Consider the following 19302-nt stretch of genomic DNA (forward strand, 5'->3'; position numbering starts at 1 on the left):
AATGTCTCCCTCTTGTGGTAATAGGACAAAAACAGCAACGTATTTGTTCCGAGATGGCATGAAAACTCAGCAAGTGATCAGAAACAAAGCAGACGCCTTTCATTTATTTATTTATGTATTTAATTGAGTGTTTTGCATCCATAATAATAACTTGTTTCTCTATTATGGTACAAATGCTTGATTAGGTAGATATCAACAATTAAAACAGATGCTTTGACTAAAGACCTTTTGATTACTGATGGGCAACACTGATACAGATAATATATAATCATTATTATAGATCATAACAACAACGAAAACGACAACAACAACAACAACAATAATGATCAGAAAAAAGAAGCAGACGCTAACAACAATAAAAAACAAAAAAAACTATTTTACAGAGCAAACAAAAGACAAAAAATGTAATGTATTGTTAAGTTAAAAATGTATATACTGCAGATAACTTAAAAAATATATCGCTATTAAACGTTCAGCGCTTGACCGGATGTCATCATCTAATGTGTGATGTGTTTCCGTCATCAGCAGTGTGCCGTCTAATGTCGGTCGCTCAACTGCAAAACCGTATGAACATTTTTCTAATATAGTTTCACAGCGTTACATCATATCCTATAACGGATAGCTGTTATTTAATCTGTGTTGATATCTTTATTTAATGTGTTGATGCTCAGTGGGGAAATTAGAATGTAGCCGTCGTTTTGTTTAAAAAACGTAGGTCGACGTTAGCTGTTAGCTTTGGAAGCCGCTCCGAGCTAGGCTGTATGTGCCTCCACAAAGGCCGTGTGCTGCTTTGTTTTTAACGATGTATCCTACCTGGGGAAATTACGGTGCACCTCAGTCCCAAAACTATGGAGGTGCTGGGCCCCGTAAGCCACTGGCTGGCAGCCACACTGGCCAGGCTCCCGGATTCGGCGGTTTCGAGGCCTCTTCCAGCGGCTCGTTGTTTTCCAGCTTGCAGGAGCAGCACCTCCAGCAGATGCAGCAGCTGCAGATGCTCCACCAGAAACAGCTCCAGTCTGTATTACAACACGGCAACAATGCCAGTACTGCTGCTCCTGCATACGGCGTTGCACACTCTGGTGGGTACATGGGGTCGTCGTGGCGTCCAGAAGGACCTGCACATGTAGACAGCGGCGCTGGCGCTCAGTCCTACTTTAAACCAGAAGAGACTTCAGCGACGAGAGTACCCCCTGCTCCCAAACAGGGTCACCAGCAGCCTCCTCCACTTCCTCCGCAACCGCATCCCACCGATACCCAGCCTGTGCCTCCCCCTCCAGAGCCGCAGCCATCAAAGCCACCAGAGAACAGCAGTCCTCCCAAACCCAAGGAGGCCCCCACGGCAGAAGACGAGAAATCCTTACCGTTGCAGGTAATGGCTTTTAGTGTTGAATTACTAATAATATACATGAAATTAGTAAATAACAAAGACATATGAAGGTACATTGCACTATTTAACAGGAAAACACCGTTCAACCCAAGCTAGTGAAGAGTACAATATATTATTATTTTTAAAATGTAATTTTCAGCTAGGGAAGCTTGCACCCTAATTTGATATTTTACTGTTAAGCCACCTGATTCTTAATAATACCACCAAGTAAATATCCTGAGCTTTTTAATCTGAAGTATAAATTTAAGAGAAGTGTGACATATTCTTAACTTCCTAGCCTTCTTAATTTAAGAAGGTACAGCATAAAGAAATCCTACTCCTTTGTTTTTGTTTCTAAGTATGACTCGACTTCTCCTGTAATTGTCCAAGATTATTGTGTGAAAATGGCTGAACAGATCTTCTTGTAATTGTTTCTGCAAGGAGCAGCAGCAGCTCTGGTACAAACAGCATCTTCAGAATCTGCAGAAACTGAAGCAAGAGAGAGCCAAACAGAATCAGAAAGATGGAGATGGCTCTTTTCCCCTGCCACCACCCCCAGGCAAAACAGCTCCTCCGCCCCCTCCATTAGAACCACCAAAAAGCACACCACCACCCCCGCCGCCTAAAGAGGAACCTCCAACACCGCCACCACTACCTGAGGAAGTAAGGGTAAGAATTCCTACACCATTGGATGCATAAACAGTGAACGCCATCAATTTGCACATTAATATCTTATTAGTTTGCTACAATGAAAGCAGTGCAAAATCTGTTGGAATTTGTAAGTGATATCGGTTTTCAATAGAGCTGAACTCTAAAAGTGAGCTTAACCCACACATCTCTGTAGGATTATCCGGATTTCTGCTTGAGGCTAGCATGTCAAGGCTTCCAGTTAAAAATTTGACTTGCATTGTGGATAATATATAAGAATTAACACATAAATAGTTTCCTAATTTGATAATTTTTAAAAATAATTTGCGATACAACGTACTATTAAAATGTTGCATAAGTCATAAAATACATTTTAACAGCATGGCTTGCTCTCTGTGAATTAAACGTTGGTGTGTGCTCAAAGTTTATATTATAGGTTTGTCAAACTAAATATATGAATAATAATAAAATAATAATGCATTTGAATGCTGTAATGGACAATTAAAATTTCCTGGGCTGCACCGAATTCTGTGGATATCTGAGATCATTTATTTATTTATTTATTTTTGCAAATTATTAATGAAGGCTTTACCTCTACCAGCAACTATTCAAGAAGCAGTCACAGATAAAATGTTTGTCCGTTTGCCTGGGAATTTAAGCAAGTTGCATAGTGTTAACATTACCAGTGTTTTATTCAATAGCCTCTAAGAACACACCACAACCAGTATTAAGAGAAATTAGTTTGTTCCTGAATCTAAACACTGTTTATATTGTTTACATAAATTTACAGAGTGAAAATGTAGGAAAACCACCTACATTTACAGACACAGTAAGTCACACTACCCATTCTGCCATTATTGTAGTGTTCCTCGATAAACTCACTGGATACTTCATTAGGTACACCTTTTTAGTACTGGTTTGGGCCCACCTTTTCCTTCAGAACGACCTTAATTTATCATGGGATAGATTGAACAAATTCCTGGAAACATTCCTTTGACATATTGGTCCATATAGACATGATGGGATCGTACAGATGCTGCAGATTTGGTGGCTGTACATCATTGTTGGGAATTTCCCATTCTACCACATCCTAAAGGTACTTTATTGGATTGAGATTTGGTGAGCGGTGAGGTCATTTGAGTACAGTGAACTTGTTGTCATGTCTTTTGCTTCTATAGTGTATCTGCCTAAAAGTGTTGTGCATTCAGAGATGCTCATCTGCATATCTTGGAAGAACAAGTAGTTATTTAAGTTACTGTTCCCTTCTTATTGGCTTGAAGCAATCAGACCATTATCCTCTGTCCTCTGGCATCAACAAGGCACCTCGAAGAAAATTATCCCTTACTAGATAATTTCTTTTTTTTTGGACCATTCACTGCAAACCCTAGAAAAAAGAAAATGATTGAAAATGCATGATTTAGAGTCACTTAAATCACCTTTCTTCCCCACTCTGATGCTCAGTTCAAATTTCAGCAGGTCGTCTGGACCATGACCTCATACTGAAATACATATTTGCTGCCATTTAGTTGCTAATTAGAAATTTGCGTTAACAACCAGGTAAACAGGCATACCTAATGAAGTAGCGGGTCAGTGTATTTTATCCCATTGTTTGTGTTAACTGCCATAATATGAATTAAGTGGCTTAAGTGTGCAGGAATCAACCACTTTCATTCATCCTTCCCATTGTAATTGTAATAGTGTTTGTAATGGCTCTTTCCCAGTTATAGTACTCATCCCATGTCCAATATTTCAGCAATATGAGCAGTATTTTAAGGCACTCTTACCTAAAAATGTTTTTGTTCTCAATAGTGTCTTGGATTCATCGTAAAGTAATTTCCTTCCTTTCATTACAAACTGCATACACTTTTTTTTTAAAGAAAAATTGTGATTTACAGTGATATACTGTGCTATAATTTTTTCTTGTTTCTGTTTAAAGCCTGAAGTACCAAAAGACCCAGAGGAAGCTGCTCGCCTTCAGCAGTTACAGGCTGCAGCAGCACACTGGCAACAAGTTCAACAACAGAGAGCCGGTTTACAATATCAGGCTCTCATGCAACAACATGAGAAGCTTCAGCAGATTCTGGAGCAATACCAACGCCTCATTCAACAGCCTGCAAACCTACAGGTAGGTAAATGGCCAATGGCATCTTGATGGCCAATAAGTTTTCAGTTTCATGTGTAATGTCTGAGTAATTACTTTGTTATAACTTATGTACAGTTGTAATTACTTTCTTATAACTGTATGTACAGTTGCATCTGGAAATATTTAAGCAGTGACACAGCTTCCATGATTCCTCCTATGCACTTTTGGACCATTCTCTTTAAACTCTAGAGATGGTATTGTGGGAAAACTCTTGGGGTGCAACAGCTTTGTTACAGTTGGCTTAATATGAGTGCACAGCATATCCTTATACATGTCTGAAGTCAATGGGATTCACATCATCCCTAAACATATAGTGAAGCATGCCCATGTATCATATTGCTTCGACTGTGTTTGATAGGTGGTGTTATGCTTTGAATCATGAGCTGGTCCCAGCTTTCTTTGTGCTTTCTGCTGATTATTCTGTATTCTGTCTGGCTTTTTGTTTTTTGGCAGGTTCAGCCATTCTCCATTTTAAGGCTGATGAATAGTTTGCGCCTGGTGTTAAACCTTCTGTATTTACAGTTATAAAGTCTTCTCTTGGTGACTTGTAAAATTATATGTTTACCTGTTGCAGTTTGTGCTACACTTGGCTGTTTTTTGGGGATAGTTTGTTTTTTGTCTTCACCACGGAAAAGCTCATGTGTTATCATCCACTTCTGTTGTCTGTAGTAAATCTCCAGGCCTTGTTGACTTGCAGAGCAGCTTAAAAACTTGCTACTAATGCTTTCTGCATATCACATGGGATTTGTTTTATATTTGCAGCCTAAGGATGATCTGTTTTCATTAATAGTTTGTTAGATATTGTGTTGTGCTTTCACACCAACCTTTTACCTTCTTAATTAGTTTAGAATTAAAGAATAGCTCAATTCTGTCCATAAAATATCTTTTGAATCATTAACCCAGTTATGTTGGTTCCTAAAAAGAATGTATTTCCTATTAAAAAGCAAAGCCCTAAACCCTTCATTCAATTTGGGTACAAACTCAAATGTGTTTTTCTAAATACTTATCCTATCTGCATGTAAAATTAAGCAATAAATAATCACCAAAATTCTCTTTTGCAGTCAATGTCTGCAGAATTGCAGCTGAGGCACTACGAAATGCAACAGCAACAGTTCACACCTCTATTCCAAGACTGGAATCACTCCTTCACCCTGTGGTATGAGCAATTCCAGAGCTATCCTCATAAAGACCAACTGCAGGATTATGGGCATCAGTGGAAACAGTGGAAGGAACAGATGAATGCAACAAATGCCCACCTTCAAGAAAGAGTGGCTACTCTCACTGCCATGGTACCGTTTGCATCAAGCCAATATAATAGTGGAATGATGGGACAGTATGGCCAGTACCCTGTACAAGACACGCCTTTGCAGCAGTCAGTAAACCCAGGTATGCAGCAGACCCCTGTTACTGTTGGTCCAAGACTTCAAGGTCCACAGCCTACTGGTTTTGTAACACATTCAGAATCACCTGCTGTGCCCTCAGTTCGAGGAAGTGCCCCTAGTGGCATAGGAGTCCAACCCCCAGTTCCCCCAGTTGTTCAGCCACCAAGTTTCAACAATGTCAGGGGTCCACAGTAAGTTGTAATTGTCTTTTATTACTATGTGTTACTATGTTTTGCTCAGTTATACATTTGGTTATATTTATCTTTTAAAAGCACATCTTTATATAAAATTGCTTCATATTTAATTGTAATTATTGTTTTCTTTAAATGGGGTGTTTTTTTTTATTTTTATTTCAATTTTTGTTTTTATTTTGTTATATTTCCCAGGGTAAACAACCCCAGATTTGAACAACCACATCAGCGATTTGATGGACCCCCAAGGTTTGACCAACCGCAACAGCGATTTGATGGGCCTCCAAGATTTGACCACCCACAACAACGCTTTGATGGTCCTCCAAGGTTTGACCAACCACCTAACCGTTTTGATGGTCCCCCTCGATTTGACCAACCAAGGCATCGTTTTGATGGTCCACCTAGATTCGATCGGCAACGGTTTGATGGACCGGCCAGATTTGATCAACCTCGATTTGGGCAGCCACCTAGGTTTGATTCCACAAGGCTCACTGGCCCTTCACCTCGTCTTGAATGTCCACCAAACCTTCAAGAAAAACAGCAGCAAGGAATGCTGCCTAAGGTGGAACCAGTCACTCCGCAACCTCCAACTCCAGATTCTAAGACTCCAGAAAAATCGTCTGATAAGCCGCTATCTGAAAATGAAAAAGATAAATTGAAATTGGTTGATAAGAGCGCTTCTGAAGATATGACAGATGACAACTTACTTTCAACTGAGGGTTTTTTTGTCCAAAGTGAACCAATTCCTCAGACATTACAAACAGATACAAAACCTGAGGATTCAAATAGCAGTGTTACTTTGGACAAAGGTGAGAAATCTGAACCTGTTAACAGTAAGCCCCCTGTAAATACTAGTTCTGCTGTTACATCAAACACTACAACACAAAATTCGCAAAAACCAGATGGACCACTGGGAAACAGCAAACCACCACAGATTCCAAAGTCCTCAGGAATCCAACCAGAGCCACAAAAGCAGTCAAAACTAGATCCTCCAAAACCTCCCCCTGGTCGGGGACGAGGCCAGCCCCCAGTGCCTAGCCAGGTGCGCGGACGAGGACGTGGGCAGAGGAGCAGTGGAGAGTTTAAGGGACAAAACACTGTACCAATTGGGGAAGAGATGGGGGAAATGCCTTATGATTACATGCCCCCTGAAGAAAATGTGGGTATGCAAGAAGAACAAGAAAACTACTATTGGCAAGATCCTTCACATGAACAGTTTGGTGGTGAGGAATCAGAAATGCCCCCAGAAGAAATGTGGATGCCAGAAGAACATCACTTCACAGAGGAAGAGTACTATCAAGAGCCAATAGGAGGACCCCACATGGGGAGAGGTAGGCCTCCAATGATGAGAGGAAGGCCCCCAATGCCTAGAGGTGGTCCTCCTATGGGAAGAGGTGGTCCTCCCATGGGAAGAGGTGGTCCTCCCATGGGAAGAGGTGGACCCCTTATGGGTCGGGGAGGTCCTCCTATGGGTCGAGGAGGACCACCAATGGGTAGGGGAGGGCCACCAATGGTTAGGGGAGGGCCACCAATGGTTAGGGGAGGGCCACCAATGGTTAGGGGAGGGCCACCAATGGGCAGAGGTGGACCACCAATGAGTAGAGGTGGACCACCCATGGCCAGAGGAGGTCCACCCATGGCCAGAGGAGGTCCACCTATGGGAAGAGGATTACCCATGGGAAGAGGAGGACCACCTATGGGAAAGGAAGAACCAGTGGACAGACACTGGGAAGAAGCTGAATCAAATGAGTACTTAGAGGATGAAGACCCTTACTGGATTGAAAGGAGACCACCAATGAGAGGCATGAGACCTCCATTTCCTCCTGGTCGGGGTCGTCCCCCACGTGGTCACCCTGGTTTCATGCTTCAAGGACGAGGCCGCCCCCATTTCCCACCACATGGGCCAATAGATCACGAGCCATTAGGCCACGGAATGGAATCTGATGATTCCAATATGGATCCATCAATGCATCCCATGTACCATGGACATGAACCCCCTAGCCATGCGATGCATCCTGACGTAGGACGAGGCAGGCGTCGTGTGCCACCACCACCTCATGAAATGATAGATCATTTGGAGGAGCCAATATACGATGAGGGAACGGAAGGAGAATTAGATTGGCAGCCACCACCTGGCAGAGGTCCTCCACCACCTCCACATGAGATACTAGATAGGGAAGGACTGAGGAGGAGACCTATGGGTCGGGGAATAGGAAGAGGTATGTGGCCGCCAGGTCCAACACATGAGGATTATGAAGAAGGTTATAAAGAGGGTTATGCCGTAGATTATGATCATGGGGAAGATGGGTATCGCTGTCGGCCACCACCAGACTATCATCCTGATGACTGTCGTCGTGATGCCAGGTATCATGAGTCTGAGTGGGACAGAGAGCATGCTCTCTCAGAGAGGGACTATCCCCCCCGCAAGGCACCATCAGAGCCATTCAGAGAACCCCACTGGCAAGAGGAAAGAGAAAGAGGTCACCCATATCAATATGATGAACTTGAGCGGGGGAGAGGAGAACTCAGAATTCGTGAATACAGGGATGAGCCACCTTACCGGAAGGATGAAACATCTTACCCACCTCCTTCAGACTGGGAGAGGCCTTCCAGACGTCCTCCACTGCCAGAGAGAGGGTATCCAATAGACTATGAAGATCGTAGACCTCGCTATGAGGAACAAAGAGAAGAAATTCCTTTGCATATACCTCCACCTACAGCTGCACCTGTCACAAACCTGCCTGAGAGTTCAGTTGAAGCAGCCAGTGGAGCAAATGTACTTGCCCTTTCCCAACGCCAACATGAGATCATCTTGAAAGCTGCTCAAGAGCTTAAACTAATAAGGTAATTTCTAAACATTTACCATTGATTAGGCAAACAAAAACTAGCATCTATCCATGTGATTTACAATTATTTTATTTTCATAGATTGAAAAAAATGTATTTTCTTTGGTTTTTTGTTGAAACTCCATAATTTCACACATTCATTTCTGTTTTAATTTATGGTTAAATCATCTGTTTTAACTTAGTAATTCCTTTCGGGTCCACAGGGAATTGCAGGAGGGTAAAACCTCTGGTAGTGAATCCAAGCCTGCACAAACTGATGTTCTGCCAGATTTGCCTGCTGGTCTTCTTGGATTAGAGATTCCACCAGAAGTCAGGAATGCTCTGAAGGTAAATAAAAATCAACTTTATTATTTTAGTCTGCTTGGTGTGACTACATTGATGTAAAAAGACCAAGATAATTGATTATGTCGATTCAAATCCCGTCTGTTTTGTTTTCATCTATTTAGATATTTTTTCCATGTTTTCTCTTTTCTCATAAAATACAATACAATACATAGAATTTTTTTCCTCCATTTTCTTTTAGTTTTACTGTTAGATCATTCTAATATCAAGTATGTTCCCAGGGTATGACTGCAACAACTCAGACAACTGCAGCTGAATCTGTGCCTCGCGATATAAAATCTACTGCCACACATTATCAGCCGTCATTCCCTGCACCTGCAGTGCCGGTTATTCCAAAGACGGTTGATTATGGTCATGGTCATGGTATGAGCAGCTTGTAGTACCTTTTTTTTTGTTTCCAAATGATGTTTTGGATTTATGCTGATGTGCACTTGATATTTTAGAGCCTGGAACCACGGTTGAGCGGATCTCTTATGGTGAGAGGATTGTGTTGAGGCCTGACCCAGTGCCATCGGACCGGGGCTATGAAAAGGGTAGGTTTCAGTTGTATAATGTGAGGTTGGGCGATTTACTCAATAGTCTTAATTTTCCTGTTGTCCCAACATGGGATCACAGAGAATTGCTGGAAGGATGGGTCACCAATCAGGATCCACTAATCCTGTGTGACTGAAACACAAAAAAATTCAGCAGCAAAACAATTCTGAGAAAAACATACAAAATGATGATTTATTTCTCACTTCCACCATAGGCATAAGCTTTGGTGCATGCTAAACAACAAAAGCTGATTTCAAGCAAACATTATGCCAGCTAATGTTAGGCTTGCGTGTCCTAAAAATCAGGCTTTCCCTCTAAAAAAACAAAAACAGGTTGATTCGATTCTCACATTGTCAGTGTCTGATTTGTTAACAGCATTAAATCCACTTACCAACAGAAATGTTTGGTATGTCCAGTATTGCTGTCATTGGACAGAAGTGAGCTTCTCTGTCTCTTTGACTCATATTACACTCCTTTCACAAAGTTTCACACCAGGGGTCCCCAATCCCAGTCCACGAGGGCCGGTGTCCCTGCAGGTTTTAGATGTGGCCTTGATCCATCACAGCTGATTTAAATGGATAAATTACCTTCTCACCATGTCTTGAAGTTCTCCAGAGGCCTGGTAATGAACTAATCATGTGATTCAGGTGTGTTGACCCAGAGTGAGATCTAAAACCTGCAGGGACACCAGCCCTCGTGGACTGGGATTGGGGACCCCTGCTTTACACCCTCCTCTGGAGTAAATGATCATGGACACAATGGAAGCAGTGATCCGACCATCTAAAATGTGTAGCTAAACACCAGCCAGAGCCTGTGATTTTATTCAAATGATTTGAAATATAATGTTTTGTAAAATTATCATGTTTTATGCACAAACAATAGTAGAAACAAGTCAGCTGGCTGCCATACACGTGTCATGCATCAATAGAGAAGTTAACTAAAGTCCTGCATATATATATGCAGGATTTTATTTTATATTTTCTAATACATGGTTATTAACTACTTGATTCTCATAGAACCACTCAGAGATCCTTACGGCAGAGACTCATATTACGAAAGACGATCAGACCCTTACATGGACCGCCGGGAGTACAGCAGAGAGAGGGAATTATACAGAGAGAAGCCAGAATATGAAAGAGAAAGATTTGACAGGGAGCGCTACCCCCTGAGAGAAAGAGATGACAGGTAAGAAGCTTCTTCACCGTTACTGACAGCATTTTTCCCTACCTATGGAGTAGTGTGCTGCTTCTTTATATATATAATATTGTTTTTTATTTGTCTGTATTTTTGATTCAAGCACTCAGGCCATGAATGATGAAAGGTACTATATGACATTGTGTCATACACTGTGATAAGTCTTCACTGTGCCTTTGTGCTAGTCTGAAATATGAAGTTCTGTTGATGAAATGAAACTTATTATGCCCCCATTCTCTGTAGATCTCCACTGGCATCTTCTCTACGCTCCGGATACAGGGAGAGGGACCGGGATGTTCGAGATAGGGACCGTAGTGGCAGCCGTGATCCAGATGAACATTATGGGAGGCCAGGTTATGATAGACCTCCATATGAGCGTGCTATACTTGAGCGTACTGGGCCTGAACGTTACAGCCATAGCCCATCACCTTACAGTAAGTTGAACATGAGGTAACTCAGGGTAAATTGGTAAAGTAAATATCAAATAAGAAAATCTAAGCTTAAGATTTTTTTTTATCCTATAGTGGACAGAAGAAGTTATCCAGATGACAGAGGGCCCCCCACTGCACCACCAGTCCCACCTCCACAACCTCCCCCACGTGTTGAGAAGAAGCCGGAAATCAAGAATATCGACGATATCCTTAAACTACCTGGCAGATTGTCTCGCCCTGAAAGGGTACCAGCTATCACTGCGATCTTAATTCATGCATCAATACCCCACTCTTTAAATGAGCAGCACTCATTGAAGTTCTCTATTTTAACAGATTGTCATAATCATGAGGGGGCTTCCAGGAAGCGGAAAAACCCATGTTGCAAAGCTCATACGGGTGAGTCGAGTCCTTCTAGCAAATTATAGGGTTATGTAATTTGATTGTAAGCTAAATGAACTTTTATAATAAGTGCACAAACAGTAGAACCTTTACTTATAGACTGTCTTTATGTGTCATTAGGTTTCAACATAATAAATGCTCTTTTGTAAACGACACAAAATCTTAAATACTCTTTTCTGTCTTGTGGACAATGTTAAGGACAAAGAGGTTGAATGTGGCGGTGCACCTCCCCGAGTTCTTGTTTTAGATGATTATTTCATGACAGAGGTTGAGAAAGTTGAGAAGGACCCAGACACTGGGAAGAGGGTAAAAAAAAAGGTAAGTCTGACAGATGAATTGCATAGAACATGCAGTAAAGAAAAATACATGCACGATGTAATGCAGAAAAACCTGTCTTGCAGGCTATGGAGTACGAGTATGAGCTGGAGATGGAGGATACTTACCGGAGCAGCATGCTTAAAACGTTTAAGAAAACCTTGGATGATGGCTTTTTTCCTTTCATTATTTTAGACACTATTAATGACAGGGTTAAACATTTTGATCAGTTCTGGAGTGCAGCTAAAACTAAAGGCTTTGAGGTGAGTTATATTAATGAGAGAGCCAGAAAAACACTCATGTCTGCCCTGTGCTAAAAAGGATTTGTTTCTCTCATTTCAAGGTGTATTTGGCTGAAATCACTGCAGACACTCAGACTTGTGCAAAGCGGAATGTCCATGGGCGCACGCTTAAGGATATAATGAAGGTCTATAAGATCACTTAGCTGATCTCAAATACAGAGATATTTGTTTGGACTGCAAAAAGGGTAACGTTTACTAAACGTATAGATGCAGCGTTCACTTCTCAATGATACATTCTGTATACAGATGTCTAATAACTGGGAGCCTTCACCACGTCACATGGTGCGCTTGGATGTCCGGTCCCTGCTGCAGGATGCTGCTATAGAGGAGGTGAATTTTTTCAGTCTTGAAAAAAAATCAGAAAATTACACTTCTTTGTTACTAATTAAGATAAACCAACATGTGCTTGTTGTATTTTTTTTAGGTTGAAATGGAAGATTTCAACCCTGATGACGAGCCCAAGGAACCCAAGAGAGAAGAGGAAGAAGAGAGTGATCTGGTAGGACATGAAAAGTTTCACTTCATAAATGCGTGGTTCTTAGATTCATATCCACTATTTTTTTTTCCCATCTTCCACTATTTTTTTTTCCCATCTGGCTTATCCAGTAATTTTTACACAAGTCATTAGTGTTATCTCGCCACTTCTTGTTTCAGCAAGGTGAGTTTTATGTCTCAAATGAAAAGCAAAACATGTGAAATTCATGGAAACGGTCAGGTTCATTCAAAATAATTAGGCTCGTGCTCTTTTGTGTTTATGTAGCAATTAGAAAATTTACAGTGAAGCTCAAACAAGAGCAGGGAAAATAGTACCAAGACCGAAACATATATATGATATGTATAGCTGGAGCAGTCCATTAACTAAAGGAGGAAAGTACCCCTTTAGTGTCATGGTTTTCTTTTTAGTTTTTCTAGCATTTGCTCAGGTGTCCATGACTGACTTAGTTCAAAATAATTTTCATTCTCAACTCAATGTCAGGGATTAAAAAATGGCTTTAAATGGTTGCTACCTCATGAGAAACTGTCTCACTTCAGTGTCATGATTCTGGTGAGACCAAAACCAGTTGCTCAGTTTTGGTTTCCTTTTATTTTTAAGGCACACTTTTATCTAGACAAATCACACGTAACACAACCCTATAAAAAATTTCTCATTGTGCAAAATGTTTTTACTCTTTACCACCCGCTTTTATTTTGTATGCCGTTACTACAAAGTTGAAAGTTTTTCAAGAAAGAATTGACATAAATTTTTCTGCCAAATTTTGCACCCGAGGTCAACAGTGCCTGTTGAAATGCAGTGCAGTTGAGTTATATTTTAAAAGGAGGTAACACAGCTGTAAAGATTTTCTAACCTGGGCAAATTTGAGTGATGGACTTTTTTTTTTCTTCTTCTATCTAGAATGGTAAAATGAAACTTTCTCTTCACTGTTTGATGAAGCCTTTGAAGCTGTACCACATAAAATACCAACGTCTAAAAGTTTCCAAACGTGTTTCATACAGTATCAAATTCAGTGGCTTGTTCCCACATTGGACTGCTGGGAAAAGGTTTATGAACTCATGAATAAAAATTCAGTAAACCAGTTTCAAGTTAAACTCTCAATTTATTAAATTAAAACTATTATGTTTTGTTTCTGTTTTTTTCTAATATTCGCAAAACATCCCGGGAGCAACACGTTCTTAAAACATACACTATATTTGATGGTTAATAAAGTTTTATTTAATCTTAAATAAATTAATAACTGAATTTCCTCGAGGAACCCACTCGAGGGATTAATCAAGTTTTATCTAATCTAATCTAATCTAATCTAATCTATAGTGACAAAAATATTGGGCCACCTATATATATTAGACCTGCTGCTGATTTTATGGCATTCCATGCAAAATTTGTCTTCCCTTTGGATCTGTAACAGCTTCCACTCTTCTGGAAGAGCATTTGTGAGGTTGAGCACTGATGTTTCACGAGAGCATTCCTGAGCATGCTCATGGTGAAACAGAAAAGGGCATTCCTCCTAACTATTCCCACAAAGATGGAAGGACAGAATTGTCCAAAATAGCTTGGTAAGAAACAGCATTAAGTTTTCCCTCACTGAGAGAGAAAGAAAAACAAGCCATAGTATTATTCAGTAAGTTTTGGTCTAATTCTTTTGTCCATATAGTGCAGAGGTATTTAATTAAAGTTTAAGGAGGTCCACTTGAGAAAATCTCTTTAAATATAACATAAAGTACAAATCAACAATGTTTATATATGTTTATTATATTAAACATCATATTAATTTTCACAATGAACTGGAGGGAGTTTTAGTAATAAAATGGTAATAATAATAATAGTAAAATGTTCTTTTCTCATTTCAAGTAAAATAAGGTTTACAGTCATAAATGTAAAAAATAGAGCTTTTGAAAAAATGATAGTTGCTTTTCCTGTTTTCTTCATTTTTCCTACATTTGACTACATTTCGCTTCTCAGCTTCAACCCCTCTTTTCTCAGTCTAGTACTCTGACTTACTTCTTCAGACTTATGCATCTCGTCTCCTTGCTTAGTTTTCTGTTTTCTCACACACACACACACACACACACACACACACACACACACACACACACACACACACACACACACACACACACACACAGTTTGCTTGACTAAGTAGCATCACCTGGGATGAATTAGAAAGCACACGTCTGTTTTTCTGTGCGCATAAACTGACTGCTATAAAGACAAAGGAAGAGAATGTGCATCTTAAAATAGCCTTAACTTAAATACAAGAAAAGCTACACAGAGTAAAATAGAAACAGTCCATCAGCTTAGTAATAGGTCTGGATTTGGGTCCGGACTGCAAGTGTATTCATTTAAGCTGGTTTTTCTGAAGTAGCACAGGCAGTCTTGGGTAAAAACACTGACTTTAGTTAAATATATTTTAAATGGCATGATAAAGTTCCCAACTAAACCTATCCTGCTTGGAGTAGGAAATAGCTCATTCAACAACACTAAAAACAGTCAATATTAATAATTACATAAAAGTATCTTAATAATTTTTTTTTTTTAAATTTCTTCCATTATAATATAAAGATGAGCTCCTGTCCCATGTTGTTAACTGAGACAGTTAACATGTGTGGTGTTAGAGCAGTTTGCAGGCTTAGGGGGATTATTTCATTCCAAACTACTTTTTCAAATCTTTTGTTTAGTGGTTTTTGTTTTATTATTTACCCTTTTTGTACTTTTTATGGCTTTTAGTAGTTTTATGAAATGAATTATGAGAGATTTATCCTGCTGAATTGTTAATATTAGTTCATATGTATTGTGATTACATATTGAAAAATTTCCAGTGCAGACCATTTTTATGCAGGTGTTTTCTCCTTTGTGTGCATATGTCATAATTATAAACTTGACAGATTTTTTTTTTTTTTTTGCATATGGCTTCATTTTATTGATACTGAGATGATTTTAATTTATGTAAATAACTTCATGAATAAAGAAAAAAAGAAATTCTAAATATCCCTTAAATTCTAAAATATTAAAGTAACGGACACTATTGCAGTTGTTGTAATGCTAGCATGTATGCAGCAAGTTAAAAAATCCAATGTTATATAGGACTATGTCATTTTACGAAATATTATTTATATTCAGTTATTTTTGTTCTTATTTATTTAAATATTGTTTGATACTTAAACCACCAGGTCATTGATTTATCTGAGTATGGTCTATTATTTATGAGATTAAAAGATAAAAATATGGATTGTGCAGAAATGTGCAGTCTGTCATAGGACAAACAGAAAAAAACACTAATGTGTAAGGCTGTTTTGACCACTTCAGTCCTGCAGTCCCACACAAAACCTGTGTTATCTTTTATTGCTGTCTTGTCAAACTAAGATTAACAGTCCATGTAAACTGCAGGTCTCAAACTGCTCTGACATTGAATCAAATTGGGTCACTTTGAAGGGCCGCCATGTTTGTTTTATTATCAGAGCTGTCACTGTAAAATTAAGTTCTTTACATTTTTGTTGATAAATGCTTGGATGTGAGACATCTAAACTTCAGAGTTAATTTGAAATAAACAAAACATTTTAAATTGTTTTTACTTAACCTCCTGAGACCCTATGTGCACATTTTAGCTTTTCTGCACTTTACACTTCATTCTGCTCAGTGTTGTTGGTACATTATGTGCTATGTACAACTAACATTTTTTATTTAGATTTTATTCTTAAATTATATATTGCGATGTTAGTACAGAAGATGTAGCTATGGGAAAGTATTTAATCAAATTTAACAGACTTCTCAGATATCAAACTATGTGTGACAGCTCACCTGTCTAAAGTGAAGTATACAAAATTCTGACACATCTAGTCTCCATGTTAAATATAATTTATTATAAATAGATAATGAAGTTACTACAGTTGTGCAAAAACATAAGCTTTCTTGTTTGGAAACCCCGGTGGGATTTATCCTGCTGCTGGTATCTAAGAAGAAAAGGTCAAAGACTGCTTTAAAAAGCTGGAAGCAACCAGCTAACTTCAGTTTTGGATTGTAGCCCAATCAACAGTTTAACAGACTCATTAATTCAACCTGTGACAAACTCTGTTTTTGTATGGTGTTGTAACTTGTGATTTAAAGACAATTCAAACAGTAATAGTAAGAATTCTAGAGCAGAGTGGATGAGGGGAAAAATTGTCTCTTAATTTTATCTTTTAATAACAGGATCCTGGCTTTGAGGTGAGATTACAGATGCCATATGCGAGTGTTTTACTGTATTTTTTCCCCCCTCTTGTTCTTTTTTTCAAGCATCTTGAGATGCAGATGACAGTGGTCCTCTTGATAGAATTTAGTCCAAGTTGGGGGAGCTTTTAGGATTTATGTGTGAAGTGTGGCTACCACCCTGAGCACCAAAAAACTTCTTTGTATAAATGGTATTTGAAATGTAGTTTTCCTTAAAATAAGCCATAAAAATCCAGTTTCAATCATACAAATACAATTTGCTATGAAAGGATAGTCATCTAACAAAACATAGATAAAATGTACTCTACACACATTATAGAGGCTGGGTACTGGCTCATAGGAAAGCCAGATGTACACAATATTTGATAAGCTTCCACACAAAGCCCACACCTTACCTGCAATGACTCACACTTTGGCAAAGCCAACAGTGTTCTGATATCAAGCATACCCAAAGTACACAACCATTATACAACAGCTGCAAAGCATTGTTATTATGAAAGACATCATTTACAGAAGAATATCTGCCACTGTCAATTATATAAGTAAAACCAGGACATCAGATCATCACGCAACAACTAATATTAGGCTAATGTGTATTTAAAGCTATAGTTGGTGAAAAAAGGATAAGCATAAGAGAATGGATGGATGTTCTTAATCTCATTCTTGTACTCCAAAAGTGCTTTTTACTTGTGATTCACTGATGACGCTTTTTTATCATGTGTATCTCCAGTCACTGGAGATACTTGGGCCATCATCAAGTTAACTGTAGCTGCTACAGTTAACTTGAGTGCTCATTTTTTCTCCTGTTCATCCGTCTGTTGTCAGTTTATTCCTAGAATTGAGGGCAACCTCAAGTCCAGTTTGGAATTACGTTTGGATTTCCAAGCTGTCTCTTGTTGGATTGGTCTCTTGTGGAGGTACTGTGAAAAACAGATGTGAGCAAGTGTGCCTTAAAAAAAACAAGAAGAAAACATTGACATCCCTTAAGACAGGGGTCTGCAACCTTTAACACCCAAAGAGCCACTTGGACCCGGTTTCCACGCAAAAGAAAAGGCTGGGAGCCGCAAATACTTTTTGAAATCTAAAATGAAGATAACACTGTATAAATTGTTTTTTTTACCTTTATGCTTTGTGTGAACAACTAAAGTAAGTAAGTAAAGTTTATTTATTAAGCGCTTTTCACAGACAGGCAGTCACAAAGCGCTGTACACAAATATTAAAATAAACAATACAATCAATAGACATTATACACAATGTAAAAGATCAAATGTAAATAATGTAAAGAATATAAAATACGTAGATCAACAAAAGGCTTGTTTGAAAAGAAAAGTTTTTAACTGCTTTTTAAAAGTATCCACAGAGCAACTAAGGTGTGTTGCTTGTGAAATCCATGAAGTGCTACAGAGAAAATTTAATTTTATTTATGTAATTAACACATTTTGAACTCTTAAAAGAAATATAACAAAAGGAGAGACACCCAGCTGAACTAAAATGATCCATGTAGCAAACAAAAACTGTTGTGAGCCACCACCTTTATATCTCCTTTGGGCTTTTGGAGCCTTGACCTGACTTTTAAAAAAATAATTGGGGAAAAAAAGCACTATGCTGCTAAAAAAAAAAAAAATAGATATTTGCAAAATTCTGCCTAAATATGTATTTTACCTGGTTAATGTGTGTGGCGGGGCGTGGTCTGCAGTGCCGCTGCATGGGAGTCGGACGCACCTGAGCTGCACCCGCAATCACGCCTCGCCGCCTTAAAGTCTGTGCTCTCTCTGCTGTTGTGTTGTCGGGCTGTGAGCTGAAAAGCTACAGCCGGCTGTATGCGTACAGCAACCGTGGTGAAAAGTGGTCAATAAAGAGATGCTGAAAAGCATGTTCATGTAAACATCATCGAGTCTGCCGCGATATGTTTACAATGGGACTTCTGGTCCCGAACCTCTGCGCACAGCGCCTGCAAATCGGGGCTTTCATCTTTACGCAGGACTGTGAGCTGTCATCTGTGGGGCGTGAGCGGTGTTTGTTTTTAACATAGTTCACGGAGGAGAACAGCTGCCGACATAATATGGATCTGAAGATCCAGCTACCCGGGGTCCGGCTTCCGCGAGTGTGACGCTTATTTTGAGCAATGAAAAAAATAATAAGATATAATTTTATTTTTATATTTCAAAATCACAATAATCTTCCAATTTAGAACTACCGGTACAAGTTAAAAAAAAGAACTAAACACAAATAAAATACACTTGAGCTAAATACTTCTAATTTAATTTCCCAAACCACCCGGAGCCGCAAAATAAAGACTAAAGAGCCGTGGGTTGCCGACCCCTGCCTTAAGACATCGAGCCCCAGGGTCTTTTGTATTTCACAAATAGGCTTTTTGGGGTAACTGCATATAAGCTCAAATTGACCCTAAAATGGTTAATGCAATGTGCCTATGTTAGGTTGAGCAACAGAGGTTTGTGTATTTCCCTCTTATTTACTATTTGTTAAACGTCAACTTTAACCAGAAA

The 19302-nt window shown here is 39.2% G+C and overlaps 1 protein-coding gene across 6 annotated transcripts in view; it reads left to right on the plus strand.

Annotated features, from left to right (window-relative positions):
• The first annotated feature begins 513 nt into the window (after positions 1-513).
• ylpm1 (YLP motif containing 1) overlaps positions 514-19302 on the plus strand; it is a 29677-nt gene continuing 10888 nt past the window's right edge. For 2 of the 6 annotated variants that reach the window (XM_085246733.1, XM_085246729.1), the window contains exons 1-19: positions 514-1369; positions 1808-2035; positions 2805-2843; positions 3951-4139; positions 5219-5730; positions 5926-8574; positions 8780-8903; positions 9140-9281; positions 9362-9451; positions 10469-10637; positions 10750-10773; positions 10890-11080; positions 11171-11322; positions 11411-11473; positions 11675-11794; positions 11878-12054; positions 12135-12218; positions 12340-12423; positions 12518-12592. In XM_085246733.1, coding sequence (XP_085102859.1) covers positions 803-1369; positions 1808-2035; positions 2805-2843; positions 3951-4139; positions 5219-5730; positions 5926-8574; positions 8780-8903; positions 9140-9281; positions 9362-9451; positions 10469-10637; positions 10750-10773; positions 10890-11080; positions 11171-11322; positions 11411-11473; positions 11675-11794; positions 11878-12054; positions 12135-12218; positions 12340-12423; positions 12518-12592 — 5679 coding nt within the window. In that variant the 5' untranslated portion in view covers positions 514-802. Of the gene's footprint in view, positions 1370-1807; positions 2036-2804; positions 2844-3950; positions 4140-5218; positions 5731-5925; positions 8575-8779; positions 8904-9139; positions 9282-9361; positions 9452-10468; positions 10638-10749; positions 10774-10889; positions 11081-11170; positions 11323-11410; positions 11474-11674; positions 11795-11875; positions 12055-12134; positions 12219-12339; positions 12424-12517; positions 12593-19302 lie in introns of those variants that run through there. The other 4 variants (XM_085246732.1, XM_085246730.1, XM_085246731.1 and 1 more) reach the window with 4 other exon arrangements.

The sequence above is a fragment of the Mchenga conophoros genome, linkage group LG15 (assembly GCF_057382185.1).
Source record: "Mchenga conophoros isolate Kocher_MC1m ecotype Shallow Benthic linkage group LG15, M_conophoros_male_GT1.1, whole genome shotgun sequence".
Lineage (NCBI taxonomy): Eukaryota > Metazoa > Chordata > Actinopteri > Cichliformes > Cichlidae > Mchenga > Mchenga conophoros.